The 21,118-nt window shown below is 31.9% G+C and overlaps 2 protein-coding genes across 3 annotated transcripts in view; one reads left to right on the top strand and one right to left on the bottom strand.

Moving 5' to 3' along the window:
- LOC134681182 (branched-chain alpha-ketoacid dehydrogenase kinase-like) overlaps nucleotides 1–21,118 on the bottom strand; it is a 69,518-nt gene that overhangs the window by 35,232 nt on the left and 13,168 nt on the right. For both annotated transcript variants that reach the window (XM_063540673.1, XM_063540674.1), the window contains exons 2-6: nucleotides 10,635–10,703; nucleotides 9,841–9,951; nucleotides 7,363–7,410; nucleotides 5,573–5,692; nucleotides 632–730 (exon numbers count right to left, since the gene is read on the bottom strand). In XM_063540673.1, coding sequence (XP_063396743.1) covers nucleotides 632–730; nucleotides 5,573–5,692; nucleotides 7,363–7,410; nucleotides 9,841–9,951; nucleotides 10,635–10,703 — 447 coding nt within the window. The remainder of the gene's footprint in view (nucleotides 1–631; nucleotides 731–5,572; nucleotides 5,693–7,362; nucleotides 7,411–9,840; nucleotides 9,952–10,634; nucleotides 10,704–21,118) is intronic.
- LOC134681174 (uncharacterized) lies at nucleotides 16,288–19,278 on the top strand. Its single transcript, XM_063540657.1, has 2 exons — nucleotides 16,288–16,407; nucleotides 17,503–19,278. Exon 2 carries the CDS (start codon nucleotides 17,506–17,508, stop codon nucleotides 19,171–19,173), a length of 1,668 nt encoding a protein of 555 aa, XP_063396727.1. The 5' UTR covers nucleotides 16,288–16,407; nucleotides 17,503–17,505; the 3' UTR covers nucleotides 19,174–19,278.

Genomic DNA, 21,118 nt, shown 5'->3' with positions numbered 1-21,118 from the left:
TGCCGGACAAAGAGATGAGTTTTCAATTAAAAATTTTAACAAATTCTTCACATTTGTTTGTACTAATCTTTAGAAAGCTGGGACTAATGCATGTATATATTTGTCCTAGGAAAATGAAGTACAGTTGAAGTCTGCACCGTGAGCCACAGGTCCAATAACCAAGACTAGTAAATTTTATTTTCAAAACTAGTTGGTTGTTGAAAAATTTTGTTTAGACATATAACAAAAATGTCAAAATATTGGCCTTCAGACTAGAAGTCAGAAAAGGTTTTGGTGCAGACAGTCAGTTGTTAATAGAAAATTAAACTTTATACAGAAAATATACTTTATTTACCACAGACACTTTATACAGTACATATACATTTGTTCAGGATTTTATTATTTTTTGGTGATGTACAAAATGTACAAAATGTACCCCTTAAGACTTATTATACTTTATACTTTATGCAGATTATATATTTTGAATAAAGAAACTTATTTCTGACCATATTCCTATACAATAACCATACTAATAAATAACAGTAATAAAATAAATAAGTTGTCAGAATTACTCAACTACATACCGGTATTAAGATATACCATTTACTTATGATTTAACTTATAACCACATAACATAAGACCAACAACCCACCTTTTCACTGTGTAAGGCTAAATGATGTTCAGCTAACATGCGTATACCAAGTCTTGACTTTAAAGTTCTGTCTAAGAAAGCTTTAATCATTCCTTCATTCTACAAAGATAATGATTCATATTAAAATAATTAAAAATATTTTTTACAACATAAATTAACAATAACAGTCATGAGAGCTAAAACCTTGACTTTTAAAAATTTAAATAATTGTGTATTTAAAGTGATGGTGGTGGTGGTGGATGTGTGTGTGTGTGAGTATGTGTGGAGTTTTTTGGGGGATGGGATTTATATTTCATATAACAACCCTCAGCAAATAGTGAAAATATAAATTAATCTTTATAACCAGATGCTCCGCAGGGCGTAGCTTTATACGACCGCAGAGGTTGAACCCTGAACGGTTGGGGCAAGTATGGACACAACATTCAAGCTGGATTCCGCTCTAAATTTGGATTGTGATTAAATAGTTGACACAGCATAGGTTTCTGACACAGAATGAATGTACTCAAATGAACTTTTTTGTTTTCTCTTAGAGCAATTCACTATGCTTTTGAATATTAATCCTCTCAAAAAAATGTTTGAAGAAATTTTCTTTTTATTTATGAAATTTTAAATGAGAACCAGATGCTCCGCAGGGCGAAGCTTTATACGACCGCAGAGGTTGAACCCTGAACGGTTGGGGCAAGTATGGACACAACATTCAAGCTGGATTCCGCTCTAAATTTGGATTGTGATTAAATAGTTGACACAGCATAGGTTTCTGACACAGAATGAATGTATTCAAATGAACTTAAAATTTTTGTTTTCTCTTAGAGCAATTCACTATGCTGTTGAATATTAATCCTCTCAAAAAAATGTTTGAAGAAATTTTCTTATTATTTATGAAATTTCAAATGAGAAAAATTGAACCCAATTTTTTAATCACATCCCCCTTTCCCTTATTCCAAAACTAATTTCAATTAAAATATTCTAATGGAATTTGCAACAATTACTACTCATTTAAATACATCATAAAATATTAAGATGTAAAAAAAACTGCTTGTTATCACTGAATGGTAAAGATTATTTAAATTTATCAGTTGGTAGTAAAAAGTGAATATACATTGTATATTGTATATAACAAAGATTTAAGTTCATTCTGGACAAAGAAAGATAACTCCAATTAAAAAAAATTCTTGCAGATATTTCTTGCTTACTATACTGGACAAAGAAAGATAACTCTTAATTAAAAAAAAATTTGCTATTTCACAATATTGTGAAATTAGATATTTCTTGCCATTGCACAATACTGTGCAATTGAAAAGACTTGCCATTGCACAATACTTAATATAATAATTTTAGATCCTGATTTGGACCAACTTGAAAACTGGGCCCATAATCAAAAATCTAAGTACATGTTTAGATTCAGCATATCAAAGAGGCCCAAGAATTTAATTTCTGTTAAAATCAAACTTAGTTTAATTTTGGACCCTTTGCACTTTAATTTAGACCAATTTTAAAACTGGACCAAAAATTAAGAATCTACATACACAGTTAGATTTGGCATATCAAAGAACCCCAATTATTCAATTTTTGATGAAATCAAACAATGTTTAATTTTGGACCTCAATTTAGGCCAACTTGAAAACTGGGCCAATAATCAAAAATCTAAGTACATTTTTAGATTCAGCAAATCAAAGAACCCGAAGGTTTCAATTTTTGTTAAAATCAAAGTAAGTTTAATTTTGGACCCTTTGGACCTTAATGTAGACCAATTTGAAAACGGGACCAAAAATTAAGAATCTACATACACAGTTAATTTCGGCATATTAAAGAACCCCAATTATTCAATTTTGATGAAATCAAACAAAGTTTAATTTTGGACCCTTTGGGCCCCTTTTTCCTTAACTGTTGGGACCAAAACTCCCAAAATCAATACCAACCTTCCTTTTATAGTCATAAACCTTGTGTTTAAATTTCATAGATTTCTATTTACTTATACTAACGCTATGGTGCGAAAACCAAGAAAAATGCTTATTTGGGTCCCTTTTTGGCCCCTAATTCCTAAACTGTTGGGACTGAAACTCCCAAAATCAATACCAACCTTCCTTTTGTAGTCATAAACATTGTGTTTAAATTTCATTGATTTCTATTTACTTTAACTAAAGTTATTGTGTGAAAACCAAGAATAATGCTTATTTGGGCCCTTATTTGGCCCCTAATTCCTAAACTGTTGAAACCAAAACTCCCAAAATCAATCCCAACCTTTCTTTTGTGGTCATAAACCTTGTGTCAAAATTTCATAGATTTCTATTAACTTAAACTAAAGTTATAGTGCGAAAACCAAGAAAATGCTTATTTGGGCCCTTTTTGGCCCCTAATTCCTAAAATGTTGGGACCAAAACTCCCAAAATCAATACCAGCCTTCCTTTTATGGTCATAAACCTTGTGTTAAAATTTCATAGATGTCTATTCACTTTTACTAAAGTTAGAGTGCGAAAACTAAAAGTATTCGGACGACGACGACGACGACGACGACGACGACGACGACGACGACGACGACGACGACGACGACGACGCCAACATGATAGCAATATACGACGAAAATTTTTTCAAAATTTGCGGTCGTATAAAAATTGAACCCAATTTTTTAATCACATCCCCATTTCCCTTATTCCAAAACTTATTTCAATTAAAATATTCTAATGGAGTTTGCAACAATTACTACTCATTTAAATACATCATAAAATATTAAGATGTAAAAAAACCCTCACTGAATGGTAAAGATTATTTAAATTTATCAGTTGGTAGTAAAAAGTGAATATACATTGTATATTGTATATAACAAAGATTTAAGTTGATTCTGGACAAAGAAAGATAACTCCAATTAAAAAAAAATTCTTGCAGATATTTCTTGCTTACTATACTGGACAAAGAAAGATAACTCTTTATTAAAAAAATATTAGCTATTTCACAATATTGTGAAATTAGATATTTCTTGCCATTGCACAATACTGTGCAATTGAAAAGACTTGCTATTGCACAATACTTAATAAAATAATTTTAGATCCTGATTTTGACCAAAAATCTAAGTACATGTTTAGATTCAGCATATCAAAGAGGCCCAAGAATTTAATTTTTGTTAAAATCAAACTTAGTTTAATTTTGGACCCTTTGCACTTTAATTTAGACCAATTTTACAACTGGACCAAAAATTAAGAATCTACATACACAGTTAGATTTGGCATATCAAAGAACCCCAATTATTTAATTTTTGATGAAATCAAACAATGTTTAATTTTGGATCTCGATTTGGGCCAACTTGAAAACTGGGCCAATAATAAAAAATCTAAGTACATTTTTAGATTCAGCATATCAAAGAACCCCAAGGTTTCAATTTTTGTTAAAATCAAACTAAGTTTAATTTTGGACCCTTTGGACCTTAATGTAGACCAATTTGAAAACAGGACCAAAAATAAAAAATATACACAGTTAGATTCGGCATATTAAAGAACCCCAATTATTCAATTTTGATGAAATCAAACAAAGTTTAATTTTGGACCCTTTGGGCCCCTTTTTCCTTAACTGTTGGGACCGAAACTCCGAAAATCAATACCAACCTTCCTTTTATAGTCATAAACCTTGTGTTTAAATTTCATAGATTTCTATTTACTTATACTAACGCTATGGTGCGAAAACCAAGAAAAATGCTTATTTGGGTCCCTTTTTGGCCCCTAATTCCTAAACTGTTGGGACCGAAACTCCCAAAATCAATACCAACCTTCCTTTTGTGGTCATAAACATTGTGTTTAAATTTCATTGATTTCTATTTACTTTAACTAAAGTTATTGTGCGAAAACCAAGAATAATGCTTATTTGGGCCCTTTTTTGGCCCCTAATTCCTAAACTGTTGAAACCAAAACTCCCAAAATCAATCCCAACCTTTCTTTTGTGGTCATAAACCTTGTGTCAAAATTTCATAGATTTCTATTAACTTTAACTAAAGTTATAGTGCGAAAACCAAGAAAATGCTTATTTTGGCCCTTTTTGGCCCCTAATTCCTAAAATGTTGGGACCAAAACTCCCAAAATCAATACCAGCCTTCCTTTTATGGTCATAAACCTTGTATTAAAATTTCATAGATTTCTATTCACTTTTACTAAAGTTAGAGTGCGAAAACTAAAAGTATTCGGACGACGACGACGACGCCAACGTGATAGCAATATACGACGAAAATTTTTTCAAAATTTGCGGTTGTATAAAAAAGACTATTTTAATATTTAATAACCCTCCAAACATCAACATATTGTGGATTCATTCGTCTATTCAGGGAGTTCGCTTCTCAGCTTCAAAGTAATCAACTTTTCAAAACACTAGTTTATATTGATAATTCTCTCTAGACTTTTCATAGCTTTATCATTGACAAGATAACGTTTTGACAACTATTGAAAAGTCGTTAAAACTTTATAAAACTTTTACAGACAGCTTGTCATTATAAATGTAAAAGATCTACAAAAAGAAATATTGGGGTCACCGGACAAATTTTTTCAAGACGTTCAAATGTATTAAACCAGAGGATTCCCAAAATTTGACCAAAAAAAAATGACAAGCCAGCTTACTTAATGCATGTAATGAGTACCATTTTCTGTGGATTTAGGGAAAATTGTATTTTCATGGATACTTAATTTTGTAGTTTCAAAAAATTCCGAGTGCAAGGTTTACCTTTTGTTAAAAACTTGAATTCATGTCATTGTTTACATATACCAACAAAATTCAAAAAAAATAGTTCTCCAGAAATAAAAAATGAATCCCACACTGTGCTTAGTCTAGCTTAAGATATAAATCTTTTCTAGGTTATTGAAAAATATATTTCCATGAACACTGAATTTGTTGATATGAAAAACTCTACATGCAAGCCTAACTAGTTCTCTATGAATAATAATGAATCTAGCTTAAGATATAAACCTGTAAATGTTTTCTACACTCCGAGAATCCCTCTGCTAACAATGTGACTACATCTTTATGTTCGTCCAGAAGTTGTTGTAATGTCTCTGTGTAGGTCTCTTCTGATCTCAAATCTATCACCTGTAAGAACATGCAAGTCAGAAAATTATTAAGAAACACAGCTTATAATAAATTCAAAATTGACTACAGTAAATTCAAAATTTATTTTGAGGTTAACCGTTTATATTAAAGCAAATAATGGGACATGGTGAGTGTCGCAATACTAAGAACTCACGTTTTGATATCTGATACAAATATCTGTATGCAGATTTTCCTGAAATGGTTATAATTAATCGCATGTTTGTCCATCTTTTAAAAATGCCATTAATAAATGCATGCAAAAATTTCTGAATTTACATTATGAATTTATTCGGTCTTCTCAGAATTTTCAAATAGCACCATGGAGATTAAGATAGCAATTGTTTTCAAAAAGATTTAGCACCATTCTATTATAAAATCATCGAAGATAGCACCAGGGTACCACAGAGCTATAAGGTCCTGGGAAGAACACTGATTTATCAATGTAAATGTTTAAGGAACAACACAAAAGTTTCTTAGGCAATCCATGTATCTGAAACTTGTCCCTATAGAAGTGAAAATCAAAAATTGGTTTCTATGAACCACACAAAAAGGACTTATACACTGCCACGCCCACACTTTTTTTTAGTTAGATGTCATTTCTATTTGTATCCATCTGATGAGTGAACGCCTTTTCAACTAATTTTCATAGTTGGTTCTTATGTTCTACTGCTTCACCAATGTCCAAGGTTAGGGGGAGGTTGGCACCTTCAAACAAGTTTAGCCGCCACATTTTGTATGTTCCTGTTCATTATTCAGTTGTTGTTTGTTGATTTATCATGATTTTTTTTCTTCCTTAATTTGTACATATATAAATAAGTAATTAGTTATCTGGTTTGAATTGTTTTACATTTGTCAGTCAGGGTCCTTTTTATAGCTGACTATGTAGTATGGGTTTTTCTCATTGTTGATGGTCCTACAGTAACCTTTAGTTGTTGATTTCTGTGTCATTTGTTCTCTTGTGGAGAGGTGTCTCATTGGCAATCATACAACTGCATAATTATAGTTAGGGAATAACAGTTGGATGATTTTTTGTTTGTTTTACAGTTGTGACCTTGAACTTTCATGACTTTGATCACAGAATGAAAAGCTAAATTACAAACAATATAGTCAATAGGAACCTGTTTGTTCAGAGGTTGTCATTTGTTGATGTGGTTCATTAGCAGTGATTAGTGTTTCTTGTTTCCAGTTTTTATATAGATAAGACAATTGGTTTTTCTGTTTGAACAGTTTTACACTTGTATTTTTTTAGGGTTCTTTATAGCTTGCTGTTCAGTGTGAGCCAAGGCTCCGTGTACATGTTGAAGACTGTACTTTGACCTAGTGTGGATTTATTTATTTCCATGGGTATCATTTTTCATGGATTGCTAAAAACTGGCATATTTGTGGATATTTGATTTCATGGTTTTTCCAATCTCTGTATACAAAGCCTATTGAAAATATCATTGAATATTTGAATGTGAGGGTCACATGTCCTAACAAAACCCCGAAAATTGGTATCCAATGAATAATAATGAATCCACAGTATAGTGGTTTACTTTTTACAAATTGTGACTTTGATGGAGAGCTGTCTAATTGACACTCCTGCCACATCTTCTTATATATAATCTATTATTAAGGACTTTTTGAGTTCTACAGTGTTGCTGGATTGCTGTCTTATTGCTCTAACTTACTGGTGGATGTTTAAACAGGATGTGGAAAGCTCTAATGTACATCTCATGCTGAAATAAAAATATACCAATTAAATCAATGTTTTTGATAGAGAGTATGATCCCTTATCATCTTTATATAGTCTACCGACTACAACTTCAGTCAAATTCAATCAAATTTTCCCCAAACTTTTGTATGAAATAGCTTATATAAAAATATGGAAAGTGATTTTTTCCCTGGGTAAAGAAGGTTTGCCCATTGCCGAAGGCTGAACAGAGACATGTAGCAGCTAACTTCATCATAGTTTTTTAGATGGCTGAGTGGTCTAAGTAGTACAACTACGGTATCACTAGTCTGTCAACATTGAGGATCTCAGTTTAAGTCCCGCATGTGGCAGGTTTGTTTAATTTTATCTTAATTTGTTTTACATTGTCATATCAGGGCCTTTTATAACTGACTATACGGTATGGGCTTTGCTCATTGTTGAAGACTGTACAGTGACCTATAGTTAATGTCTGTGTCAATTTGGTCTCTTGTGGACAGCTGTCTCATTGGCAATCATACCATATCTTTTTTATAACTATAGGATTTCCAGTTTTTCTACAGAAGTTACAAGAACACTCAAGCTTCCCTACACCAATTAAAACTCACTGCCACAAAATAACACATTAGTGCAGAAAGTTGCGTTATTAACAATAAATCAGTCGAGATCATTTGGCCTTACCATGTAGGTAGATGATTGTCTCATTGGCAATTTACCACATATTTGTATAAGATGTACTTTATTACTGATCATTAATTATAATGTTTTCAGTACTTTCTATTGTAGTTTAAATTTGTTTTTGCTGTGCTATATAAATAAACAGTATACAGCAGCAAAATTAAGCAGTTTTATACAGAAGCTTTATAGCTGGATTACGTTATTTCCACTAAAACACTGCATAAATGATTACAAAACTTGTATTATCCACAATGGCACACCCCAACCAAAAATATATCGAAGTTACCCCCCATGTGCATACTGTACATGTAAAAATGAAGATGTGGTATTCCATCATTCTTCTGTATAATAGTCCTTAAGAACACATTTTTGCTTTAGGGACCAGCTGAAGCATGCCTTTGGGTGAATGAATTATTTGCTGTGTTGATGACCATTTTGATTTTTATTGCATTTTGGTCAGGTTGTTGTCTCTTTGACACATTAATTCACCATTTCCTTTCTTAATTTTATTAAGAAATCTTTGATAAAGTCATGTTGTTAGTTTGATGTATATGTATATTAATTTGATAGAAAACTTACAATAAAACCTGTTTTAAATAATATAAAAACGTTGATATTTTAACATCGATTTCCAGGTTTAAAGACTGCATGTAGGCGTTTTTGTTTACATATTGTTTTAAATGCATTGATATATCATCTCAGTGCATGAAACAAAAACAATATTCTGGTTCTAAAAATATGTGGTAATACCTGGCTCAGTAATAGTACTTTATTTTTAAATATCTATAAAGCAACCGATTTACCTCTTACAAAGAAAATTATTACACAAATCAATCTGCTAGATACATCATCTATTTATAGAATTAATACCAAGTAACATGATGTAACAGTTGTTGTGTTCTGAATTTTTACATATCCTTCGTATTATATATACAGTAATTTTCATGTCCAGAAACTTACATGGCCACACCTTCTCTTTTGCTGTTAATAATTTTAACAGAGAATAATGGAGAATTGTAATTGTACCTGAATAAATAAAATTCCAAATCTGATTTGGTTCTGGGTTTTTGTAAAAAAAATATATTTTAAAATAGGTTTTAATACAAATCCTTTACTTTTATATTGTTGATCAACTGATGAAATATATAATGTAGTGGTAAATATAGAATGTACCACTACAAGAGTGGACTGAGTTCCCAAGTGTTTCTTCTGCTCCCAGATTCAGGTACAATCTTCAGGGGCAGCCATTAACCCTTTCCTCCATAATGACGCTTTTTGACGCCACCCCCTTTACTCCATAATGACGCCTTTTGACGCCTGTGTAGTGCCTCAGTTGAAACGTCTTAACTACGAAAAATCTGTATCAGACCTAATAAAATTTTTATCTAATATAAAAAGGGGTATTCAAGAGAAACTCTGACTGGAATTTCATTGATGAAATATTCCTTTTTGCAATGCATTGATACTTTAAACCTGATGAATTTTTTTTATTGAAAAAATCCTATGTGAATCAAGTATGTACAAATAAAATATCAATGGAGGAAAGGGTTAAATGTAACATGTATTTGGATAAATTCTTAATTTTTAAATACTGTGGGGTTTTTTTCACCCCTAATTTCTAACTGCTCTTTCTGAACTTTTGAAGTCGAAATTTGTATTCCCCATTTCACTCTCGGTTTATTCATTCCCTATACATACATGTACAGGTAATTTCAAAAAGAAATTTAAATTTTAATGTAGCAAATTAAGCTAATTCTAGTATTCTAATTTCAGTACTTACAACTTGTAGAATGGTAGGGTTGCATCCAACAATAAATGGTAGACCTCTAAATCCCACGATACGATGGGCAATACGGACAGGTAACTCATTATACAGATACTGAGCACTTTTCTGTAAATAAAAATACAGAGACATAAGATATTAGAAACAGCAACAGCATGCATAAGACTAAGTGTGTGACAGCTACCGCCACTTGAGAGAAAGACATGTTTTGTATTTCAGTACTGCACCAACAACTGCACCATATGAAAATCATGCAAAATGTGTTTCGTGGGTGGAAAACCAACAGACGATTTTTTTGAAATTTTGTTTACAATACAAATTTTCTTCACCAAAGAAATGTTCAATTTCTACTTCAATAAGTCAAATATTAAATACAGTTATGTGAAATGTACTGTGAAAATTCAGTAAAGAAAGATAACTCCCTGATGTGTAACGTGGTGTTTGACATTACAATGTTTATTTATACATGAGGCCTAAATTAATATATTGTTTGTTTGCCCCATCCCTACCCTGCCAAACAAGGCGTGGGAAGGTAGGTAGGGAAATAAGTTTATTTTTTCTAAAAAGCTGGAACAATATCTGTCGTTCAAGCAAGCCTGAAAAGCAGAAATGAATAAAATAATATTTGGCTTAGTTTTGACAATAAAATTTTGTGAGTCAGACCATTTTTGCAGGGTCGGTTGGGATTGGGGAAACAAACAATATTTTATTTTAGGCCTGAGCATGCTGAACCTGGCTAATGAACATTTCAAGGACAGGTGCAGAATTGGTTTATTGAGCTTAAGACTTACCAATAAGTGACTGTTGTCTGGACTTTTCCCAGCATACAGGATAGTTGTAGGTGTCAGACGTATGGAAGACTGAAATAAGAATGTTGAATGATAAATATGTTTTCATCTCATGTTTTCATACTCAAATTTCTTTTGCTGATGTGGTCACAAGTGTTTCTCTTTTCTTTCTTTTTTTTTTTATAGATTAGACCATTGGTTTTCCTGTTTGAATGGTTTTGCACTAGTCATTTTTGGGCCATTTATAGCTTTCTGTTTGGTGTGAGCCAGCTTAGCCTGTGTTGAAGACTGTATGGTGTACTTTGAAAAATTGTGACTTAGATTGATAGTTGTCTCATTGGCACTCACATCACATCTCTTCATATCTAATTCAGACAATAAATTATACTGGTCAGTAACAGATAATTCTTGTACACAAGCTTAACTATGTACAGTATACTTTTGTTACTTTTATAAAGGTAATAATTAAAGTCTTTCAAGACAATGTGATTATGGACTGCTTAAATATCAGTTGTGAGTCTTTCCAATGGCTTTTGCTGAGGCATATGAATACCAAATATCCTTTAACCTAAAACTAGAGATTCCCTTTCAACTGAACTTATACATGCACATATAAAGAAACCACATTCAAGATGTCAGTGTCCTAAGCCAACAACCTGTACTTAGTCAAGTGGATGTTATTTGCTTTCCTGTGTGAGTAATTTCTTACATGCATACATGTATCTTTCACAATAAATAAGACTTGTACTACATACCCTTTACTAAAGAACATACATGTACATGTAGAGCAACACACATTTCTTACATCTTTGTTATTGCTGAGTAAACAATTTTCCTCTTTCTATTGCTGGAGCGGAGAATCTTTTCAATAAATTATGATAGATGGAATTCTTTTGTTCTATATATATACATTATGGTATGTCATGTTGACTGTACTGTAGTGTTTACTTAATATCGAGATGAAAACAAAACCGTAGTTACAGATCCTAATTTCTACTGTTATTTTATTTTATATGCACATGTACCTAAACGTTTATAAATTTTTTAACTAAAACTATCATTAATATAAATAATCTATAATATCATAATAACTCAGTTGAGTTTCTCCATAAAAACAAACGTGGAGACCCTAAATAGTTCATGGGTGATCAGTCGTTTTTATTCTTGAAAAAGACAGTTTTACTTTAAAGTTTCATCAAAAACCCTCCCCAACAGTTCTCTGATTTACAGGCAAATGTCTTATTAATGTACATGTATTAGTCACTTATAAATAAACTACAATAAAATATCCATAGATCCCTGAATTGTTGTTTACAAACTTTCTGGAAGGTTAATAATTCAAGGTTGTGTCAAACTATAGCATGTAGAGTTCACTTGTCTGATGTCCTTGATCCAACAATACATGTTTAAAAAGTCACTGACCCTGTCTTCAGTGTTTTAACATTGTCATCTTAAATTTTGTGTAATAAATAAACGAACCTATTAAAAACATTAAAGAATTGAATTTGATGAAATTTTTAATGTAAAATCATAATGTGTACAGTTCTTTATGGTTTGAAATAATTTTCTGACATGTCATAACTGAGAAATCATCATAAGTACTGGTATACAAAAGCCATTATCATTAACCAAAATCAGGCTATTTCTTTCATTTAATTAATATTTAATAAAAATTCATTAATTAATATTTTACAAAGATAAATGAAAGTTTTGAACAGTTTTATTATCAGTCTCATTAGAATTCATGTACAATAAATTTTTCTCCAGTTTTCTTATAATGGCAATATTATGGGTGTGTAGCACTCTTTAATCTCAAGCATTTTATACGATTTTTTTAAGATTGTGCTTAACAAAGGTTCTCTAGTTAGCACATTAGAGTAAATCTGAGTTGCCTGTCGAGTTTTATACTAAAATACGAAACTTCATATAAATTTTAAAAAAAGGTGAATCAATACTAAAAACTAGTTTAAACTAGTCTCAATTCACCAACTGTTGTCCAATATTGAGGCCAAGGCCGTCTTTGAAAAAAAAACCAAGTGAAAAGATAGAACTAGATCTAAATATAGTGTCTAAAAATAGCAACAATCAACAAATTCAATCTCTCCTATATATATTCTACATATAGATCCTTATTTTTAACTCCAACTAAATACATGTACATGCATCTATTAATTTTTACATTACATGTGGTAAATGTTTCAGTTCCATTCAGTTGTTTGTATTTTATTTCAAAACATGGTTCTCATGAAAAGCAGGTCAAACCTACATGTACATGTGTAAATACAGAAGAATGGTTTTTGAAGTACACTTAAATAACATTTACAGCCCATACTTCAACCTATTTATGTCATGTTATGTGTAATTACATCATACACTTGTACCGAACTGATTTAGTAGGTCGCAGGCACGCAAAATGTACTTTTTATCCTTCGTTAAATAAAGAATTTATTATCCAATTTATTTGCCGCTGCTACAGGAGAAAAGCCAAATTACTGTCTTGTATTTTCGATAATAAAGACACTGCTTGATAAATTATTCTTTGTGTATATAATGTATAATGGTTTAATTATACTGTTTATAAATAAAGATCATATATTTGCCTGGTTGTCTGAAGTATTTAAAGGTTATTACCCCCAGGTAACAGCATGTATATAACTCACTGCAGAAAGATATTATTTTATTTTTTGTGAAAACAACAGCAAATTTTAGTGTTATCTGAATGTGGGCTTAAATAAAATGTTAGTTTCTTTTTAAAGAGTTGCCTGTAGATCGACACTACATATTTGTTTTCTATTATTCAAGTCATGTTTCACCATTTTTCATGTCAGGGTCACTTTTATATAACTATGTAAAAATAGTATGGGGTTTTCTCATTGATTATGTTGTTGAAGGCAGCCGGGAGATCCTCGTCATTTGAACTAAGGTGGATTATAAAAATGAATATGTGGTATGATTGCCAATGAGACAACTCTCCACAAGAGACAACCAGATGCTCTGCAGGGCGTAGCTTTATACGACCGCAGAGGTTGAACCCTGAACGGTTGGGGCAAGTATGGACACAACATTCAAGCTGGATTCAGCTCTAAATTTGGATTGTGATTAAATAGTTGACACAGCATAGGTTTCTGACACAGAATGAATGTGTTCTAATGAACTTAAAATTTTTGTTTTCTCTTAGAGCAATTCACTATGCTGTTGAATATTAATCCTCTCAAAAAAATGTTTGAAGAAATTTTCTTTTTATTTATGAAATTTCAAATGAGAAAAATTGAACCCAATTTTTTAATCACATCCCCCTTTCCCTTATTCCAAAACTAATCTCAATTAAAATATTCTAATGGAGTTTGCAACAATAACTACTCATTTAAATACATCATAAAATATTAAGATGTAAAAAAAACTGCTTGTTATCACTTAATGGTAAAGATTATTTAAATTTATCAGTTGGTAGTAAAAAGTGAATATACATTGTATATTGTATATAAAAAAGATTTAAGTTGATTCTGGACAAAGAAAGATAACTCCAATTAAAAAAAATTCTTGCAATAAGATATCTCTTGCTTACTATTCTGGACAAAGAAAGCTAACTCTAATTAAATTTTTTTTTAGCTATTTTACAATATTGTGAAATTAGAAATTTCTTGCCATTGCACAATACTGTGCAATTGAAAAGACTTGCTATTGCATAATACTTAATATAATAATTTTAGATTCTGATTTGGACCAACTTGAAAACTGGGCCCATAATCAAAAATCTAAGTACATGTTTAGATTCAGCATATCAAAGAGGCCAAAGAACTTAATTTTTGTTAAAATCAAACTTAGTTTCATTTTGGACCCTTTGGACCTTCATGTAGGCCAATTTGAAAACGGGACCAAAAATGAAGAAGCTACATACACAGCTAGATTTGGCATATCAAAGAACCCCATTTATTCAATTTTTGATGAAATCAAATAAAGTTTAATTTTGGACCCAGATTTGGACCAACTTGAAAACTGGGCCAATAATCAAGAATCTAAGTACATTTTTAGATTCAACATATCAAAGAACCCAACCGATTCATTTTTTGTCAAAATCAAACTAAGTTTAATTTTGGACCCTTTGGACCTTAATGTAGACCAATTTGAAAACATGACCAAAAGTTAAGAATCTACATACACAGTTAGATTCGGCATATCAAAGAACCCCAATTATTCAATTTTGATGAAATCAAACAAAGTTTAATTTTGGACCCTTTGGGCCCCTTTTTCCTAAACTACTGGGACCAAAACTCCCAAAATCAATACCAACCTTCCTTTTATGGTCATAAACCTTGTGTTTAAATTTCATAGATTTCTATTTACTTATACTAACGTTATGGTGCGAAAACCAAGAAAAATGCTTATTTGGGTCCCTTTTTGGCCCCTAATTCCTAAACTGTTGGGACCTAAACTCCCAAAATCAATACCAATCTTCCTGTTGTGGTCATAAACATTGTATTTAAATTTCATTGATTTCTATTTACTTAAACTAAAGTTATTGTGCGAAAACCAAGAATAATGCTTATTTGGGCCCTTTTTTGGCCCCTAATTCCTAAACTGTTGAAACCAAAACTCCCAAAATCAATCCCAACCTTTCTTTTGTGGTCATAAACCTTGTGTCAAAATTTTCATAGATTTCTATTAACTTAAACTAAAGTTATAGTGCGAAAACCAAGAAAATGCTTATTTGGGCCCTTTTTGGCCCCTAATTCCTAAAATGTTGGGACCAAAACTCCCAAAATCAATACCAACCTTCCTTTTATGGTCATAAACCTTGTGTTAAAATTTCATAGATTTCTATTCACTTTTACTTAAGTTAGAGTGTGAAAACTAAAACGCAGACGACGACGCCAGCGTGATAGCAATATACGACGAAATTTTTCTCAAAATTTGCGGTCGTATAAAAATGAAACAGAAATTAACAACTATACAATTTTAGCTAGGTCACTGTACGGCCTTCGACAATGAGCAAAGCCCATACCGCATAGTCAGCTTTAAAAGGCCCCAAAAAAGACAATGAAAAACAATTCAAACAACAAAACTAAAAGCCTTATTTATATAAAAAAACCAGGTGCTCTGCAGGGCACAGCTTTATACGACCCCAGTGGTTGAACTCTGAACAGTTGGGGCAAATTTGGTCACAATATTCAAGCTTGATTCTGTTGAATTTGGATTGTGATCAAATTTTTGACAAAATTATACAAATAGTTTATGGCGCCTCCCGATATTAATTCCTTTTGTCTTGCATATACCGACTTTTGTGGCAGGCAGGGCAAAAATGGTCTTGTTTTACTAGTGAGGCTCATTGAAATATTTATTGACAGGATGATTTCCAAACTGAAACAATTGTTATACTAAGCATAGAAATCATTGTTTCAACAGAAAGACAAGGCTAAAATCAGAGAAACATCACACTATAATACAAAGTTATAGCAAATATTTTGTCACCTTACAAATAAGATGAGAGACAAAATATATCCAGATTCTTCCAAAAGAATTTTTCTGTATTCAGAAAAATTGTTAAGATCTGTTAGCATACACCATTTTTCTCTAATAGAATATTTAAATCCCACTGATGTCTTTATGACAAAAAATTATTTAGAACTTTTATGATTTGGGTCAGTTATTTTCTGTCATTTAAATATTTAATAATTAGCTGAATCAGGTATAGACATGTCCTAAATAACTTCCTGGTTGGTTGACATTGACGAAATGGTGAAAGAGAACTAAACTTTTGTCATAACAACATCAACAGGTATTTGGTTACATTATTAGTTATTTTATTTAATGACTAGGTATTAAATGCAGAATAATGTGTATGTAACCTATGTCCATACATCGTAAAAAATATGTCTTAATGTTCAAAGGAGTAAGTTCGGTAAGGTTCTAAAATGGGCCCCTTTTTTTGCCTAAATTTCAAGTGTGGATTTATTGAGCAATATCACAATAAATTATAGCTAATACAGTGAATAGATAGGAAATAAGCCATTTTGTTGAAAATTTACGTTCCTGCAATTTATTATGATGTCACAAGTTGTACTCATAAAGTCATATTATATTTCGACGAAAATATCAATGGAAAGAGGCAAATTCCAAGATTATTGGACAGGAAACATAGAGCTCATACATTAACAACAAAGATCTTTTATAATAATGTGTGTAAGGCATTTCATGTCTTATTTGAATATTTAGTTTGTTGACGCCTGCACTCTATGTTTCCTGGTCCTTAATTTGGTTAAAATCCAGCAGATTTTCACCAAATCTCTTATCTTAACCTTTTTGGAATGTAAAAATCAACGTGTTAGAATTAAACTTCGACAAAAATAGTTCTATTTAACTTTCTCACATCATGTCTCTAAGTCAACTTAAAACATTTTTTGTCTTGTAACATTGAACTTTATAATCAGGGCCAAATATGGCCCTTACCTAACTAACTCTTTTATAATCAACAATGTCATCCATCATTTTTACCTGTGTGATTGAGAATTATTATTTAATATTCAAATTAATTTTGTTGTATGTAATCAACAAGAAGCACATGTACAGCTAGTGGCCAATACAACAGAGTGAATCAATGCAAGATAAACAAATAAAATATACAGCAACAAACGACAACCATTGAATCATTAAACAAGTCCCTGTCCCTAGTCAGGAGCATGTAATTCAGTGACTGGAGTTTGTTGTACATTATATTTGCTTTCATTGATTTTGTTCATAAATCAGTGTGTTAGTTTTCTCCTTTGATTTTTTTTACATTTGTCATTTTGGGCCAAATATCACCATCCATTCACCATTAACTATTTGGACCTTGACAATAATGCAAAATAACTTTTATCTTTGAAATTTCCAGGTCATGGCATCCAGTAAACCTATTCCATGTGGACCTTGTTTAGAAGGAAAAGTGAACACTGAAGCTGATATCTGGTGTTACAACTGTGATGAAGGATTATGTTCAACATGTTCTGGTCATCACAGAAGATCTAAAGGAACACGTGATCATAAGACTATTCATATTAAAAGTTATAAACCATCTGTCCAAGTTATTGAAACACAATGTGACATACATGGTCAACAACTCAACTTGTATTGTCCAAGTCATTTAATGCCTTGCTGTGTTCAATGTATTTCCAAAAGTCATTCAAAGTGTACCGGAATAAAAAGTTTAACTAGCGTTTTGGAGAAAACCAAGATTGAAAAATCTAAAGAATCTGTAGAGAAAGAAATCAACTCCATCTTACAACTCTTAGGTAAAATTGTTAATAAAAAATCAGAAAACATTAAAAGAGGAGAACAAGAATATCAAAGCATTAAAGAATTCATTGTGAAAATACGCAATGAAATAGATAAACATTTAACCCACCTAGAGAAGAAGATATGCAATGAGGCAGAGACCATCTTGAATGAAGAAAAATCAAAAGCCACAGATTTAATTGCTGAAATTGAAGAGAATCAGAAAAACTTAAAGAAAATGCAAGACCAGTTACATTTAGTCATACCACATGCCTCAAAACTCCAATCTTTTCTAGCTGTACATCAGATTGAACAAAAAGTATATCAATGTCAACGATATATAGATGATCTTGAAAATGACGACAGGGCAAAAGAATATACCATCAAAATGGAGAAAAACAATGAAGTAGAAAAAATAATAAAAAAGTTAGGATCCTTAGGAGAATTAACCGTTGTTAAAACAGATATGGATTTGAAGAGAGAGACAAGCGTGAGGAGGGAAGCACAAGTAGAATCACAAGAACAATCAAGGATAAACAATATGACCATGAACATTGAGACACAGATAGAGATCAACATGGTGATGATCATAAGTGACATAATTTGTCTGAGTGATGGAAGACTTATAATAGTGGAATGGACTGGCAAAGTTAGCCTACTAACTCCCGATGGCAAACTACTGAAACAGTTACCTATACCTGGTAAAGCCTGGAGTGTTACACAGATCAATCAGAACACTATTGCCATAACTTATCCTCAGGAGAAAGCCATTAAGATCTTCAATATGGAGAATGAAACAGTAACCAAAGTTATCACATTAGATAAAGAATGCAGTGGATTATCATCATCAGATGATTCTCTTGTTGTAGGTTTGAATGATAATGAAATCCGTATTATAGACTTAAAAGGAAATACACTGAAGTCAATAAAAGTTCAGAGTGCATCAAATCTGATGAACCTTGTTTACTGTAATGACAGAGTAATCTATAGTGACTATAATGGTAATGCAGTTTACAGTGTTGATCAATCAGGTAAACAGATCTGGCAATATACACAGGATTTATCAGGACCAAGGGGACTTTGTACAGATACTTATGGTAACATTATAATAGCAGATGAAGACTTGTATAGAATAATAGTAATATCAAAAGATGGAAAGGGTAGTAAAGTACTGCTTAGTGATGGACTGGAGAATCCTACATGCATTTGTATGAAACAAAATGAGTCTTCAGGTTTTATTTGTGATGGCAATGGCAAAGACTTGACAAAGTTCAATTTATCTTCTGGATGAAATATACACTGAGGAGTCCAATGATCACCTGATTAATTTACAATATAGTAACACTGTACATGTACTACAGCTAACAACTTGTTATTTCTATTTATTAAATACCATACAGAATCAGTAAAGTTAGTTGAGTCTGTCGTCAGTTATTTTGGAACATATCCCGTGTTTGATCCCCCTATCATGTTCATAATTTAAAATATCTTTATCCTGCAATTGGGTGTCCTACTATACAGATACAGCCCTACAGATATCGCTATGCTGTATCTGTACACTATACAGATATCGCTTAAACATTTTGTTAAAAGCTCCGCCCACTGCCGGACTGAGTATTGTATGAACCTATGTGACCTCAGAATGTGTATTGGGAGTCGCATTCCAATGGCGTATCAATTGCAGACTAACGTTTACTTTTATACGTTCTGTTTGTTTTCAAATATTTCTTTTGAGCAATAAGAATCACACCAATTTTCTGATAACATACACACACGAACCGCAGTCTTTTCTACGATGACAACTACGGATTTCAAAACTTGAATGTGTATGATTGTGTTACACAAACAACCATGTCAATTTCAGCATGCATGTTTAGTGAATGTCGAGTCTGAAGCGTAGGACAACTCGTACACTCCTGTCTCAAATTGGACAATGTTTTGTTATTTATTTTTACTGTTGAAATTATTTGTTATGTTAAAATAGATAATTATTCACCTTGAGCGATGTATTATTGTTGAACATTCGATAATTCTTTTTTGCGAACCCGTCTTCTGCTGCATGTGTGATAACTACATATCGTATTACTACACGGGCCTCAAGGGATTTCAAATCGAAAATAAAAGCAAAATAAATGTTTTTGTGTCTTTCAAAACACAAATAATATTCAGAATTAATCATAATTGCAGGATAAAGACAATAACTGTTTAGTGTCTTTAAATATCAGCGGTATTTGAACTCGGCTCGAAACAGGTGTAATAGCTCGCTAAAAGCTCGCATACACCTTGTTTCCTACGCCTCGTACAAATACAGCTGATATTTAAAGACACTAAACAGTTATTGTCTATATATTCTTCTAAAATATTGAGGTACAATTTGATAGCTGGCATGATGTTAAAACACAGAATCAAAGGATTCAATGTAGGACAGTTGTGTTAACACCACTCCTGTCCTATTGTTATCCAAATTTGACTCCTGGTTGGAGAATTGACTCAGGTTCAATTTTTAGGGAGTTTAATTGTCTATATGTCACCAATAGTTTACATGGTATATGTCGTATGAAGTTTCCAGTTGTAAGAAAACCAGGATGAGTTCAAACATAAATTGTTTGAAAGCATAGAAAACCGTGCACCTTATAATTGCATTCATGACTGAATTAGATGATAATATGAATACATAAAAATCTGGGCTAAAACACCCATGTACTATTGGTTCTCGAGGTAAAATAAAGTTTGCACACCCTGAAATGTCTTGAAAAAATAAGGAGATGTGTCTATACTATCCAATGAGACAATTATCAATCAAAGTCTGTTCTTTGGTCGAGTTGTTGTCTATTTGACACATTCCTCATTTCCATTCTAAATTTTATGCTTTTTCTTGAATCATAATCAAGTAATAAGGGGCGGAGGTCAAGTGAACCCTGCCATACAGAAATACCTAAAAAAAACATTCTATTCAACAAATATAGTTGACCTATTGCTTAATGTACCTGGAAAAATAACAAAACCATTGAGCATTGAAAATGAGATCAAGGTCATAAGTACTTTGCCAGACAGACATGTAGAACTCTTTATAGTTTCATATTTAGTTCGACCAATTGCCTAATCTACCAGATACACTGAAAAAATGAAAAAATAACAATGTTAAATGAACCATGAAAAATAGGTCAGGGTCACATGAACCCTGCAAGACAGAGATTTACACTTCACACAATTTTGTTGCATTCACAAGGTATGGT

The sequence above is a fragment of the Mytilus trossulus genome, chromosome 8 (assembly GCF_036588685.1).
Source record: "Mytilus trossulus isolate FHL-02 chromosome 8, PNRI_Mtr1.1.1.hap1, whole genome shotgun sequence".
Taxonomy (NCBI): Eukaryota; Metazoa; Mollusca; class Bivalvia; order Mytilida; family Mytilidae; genus Mytilus; species Mytilus trossulus.
Note: the sequence above shows the minus strand (reverse complement) of the source record. Positions and strands in the feature narration are given on the sequence as shown.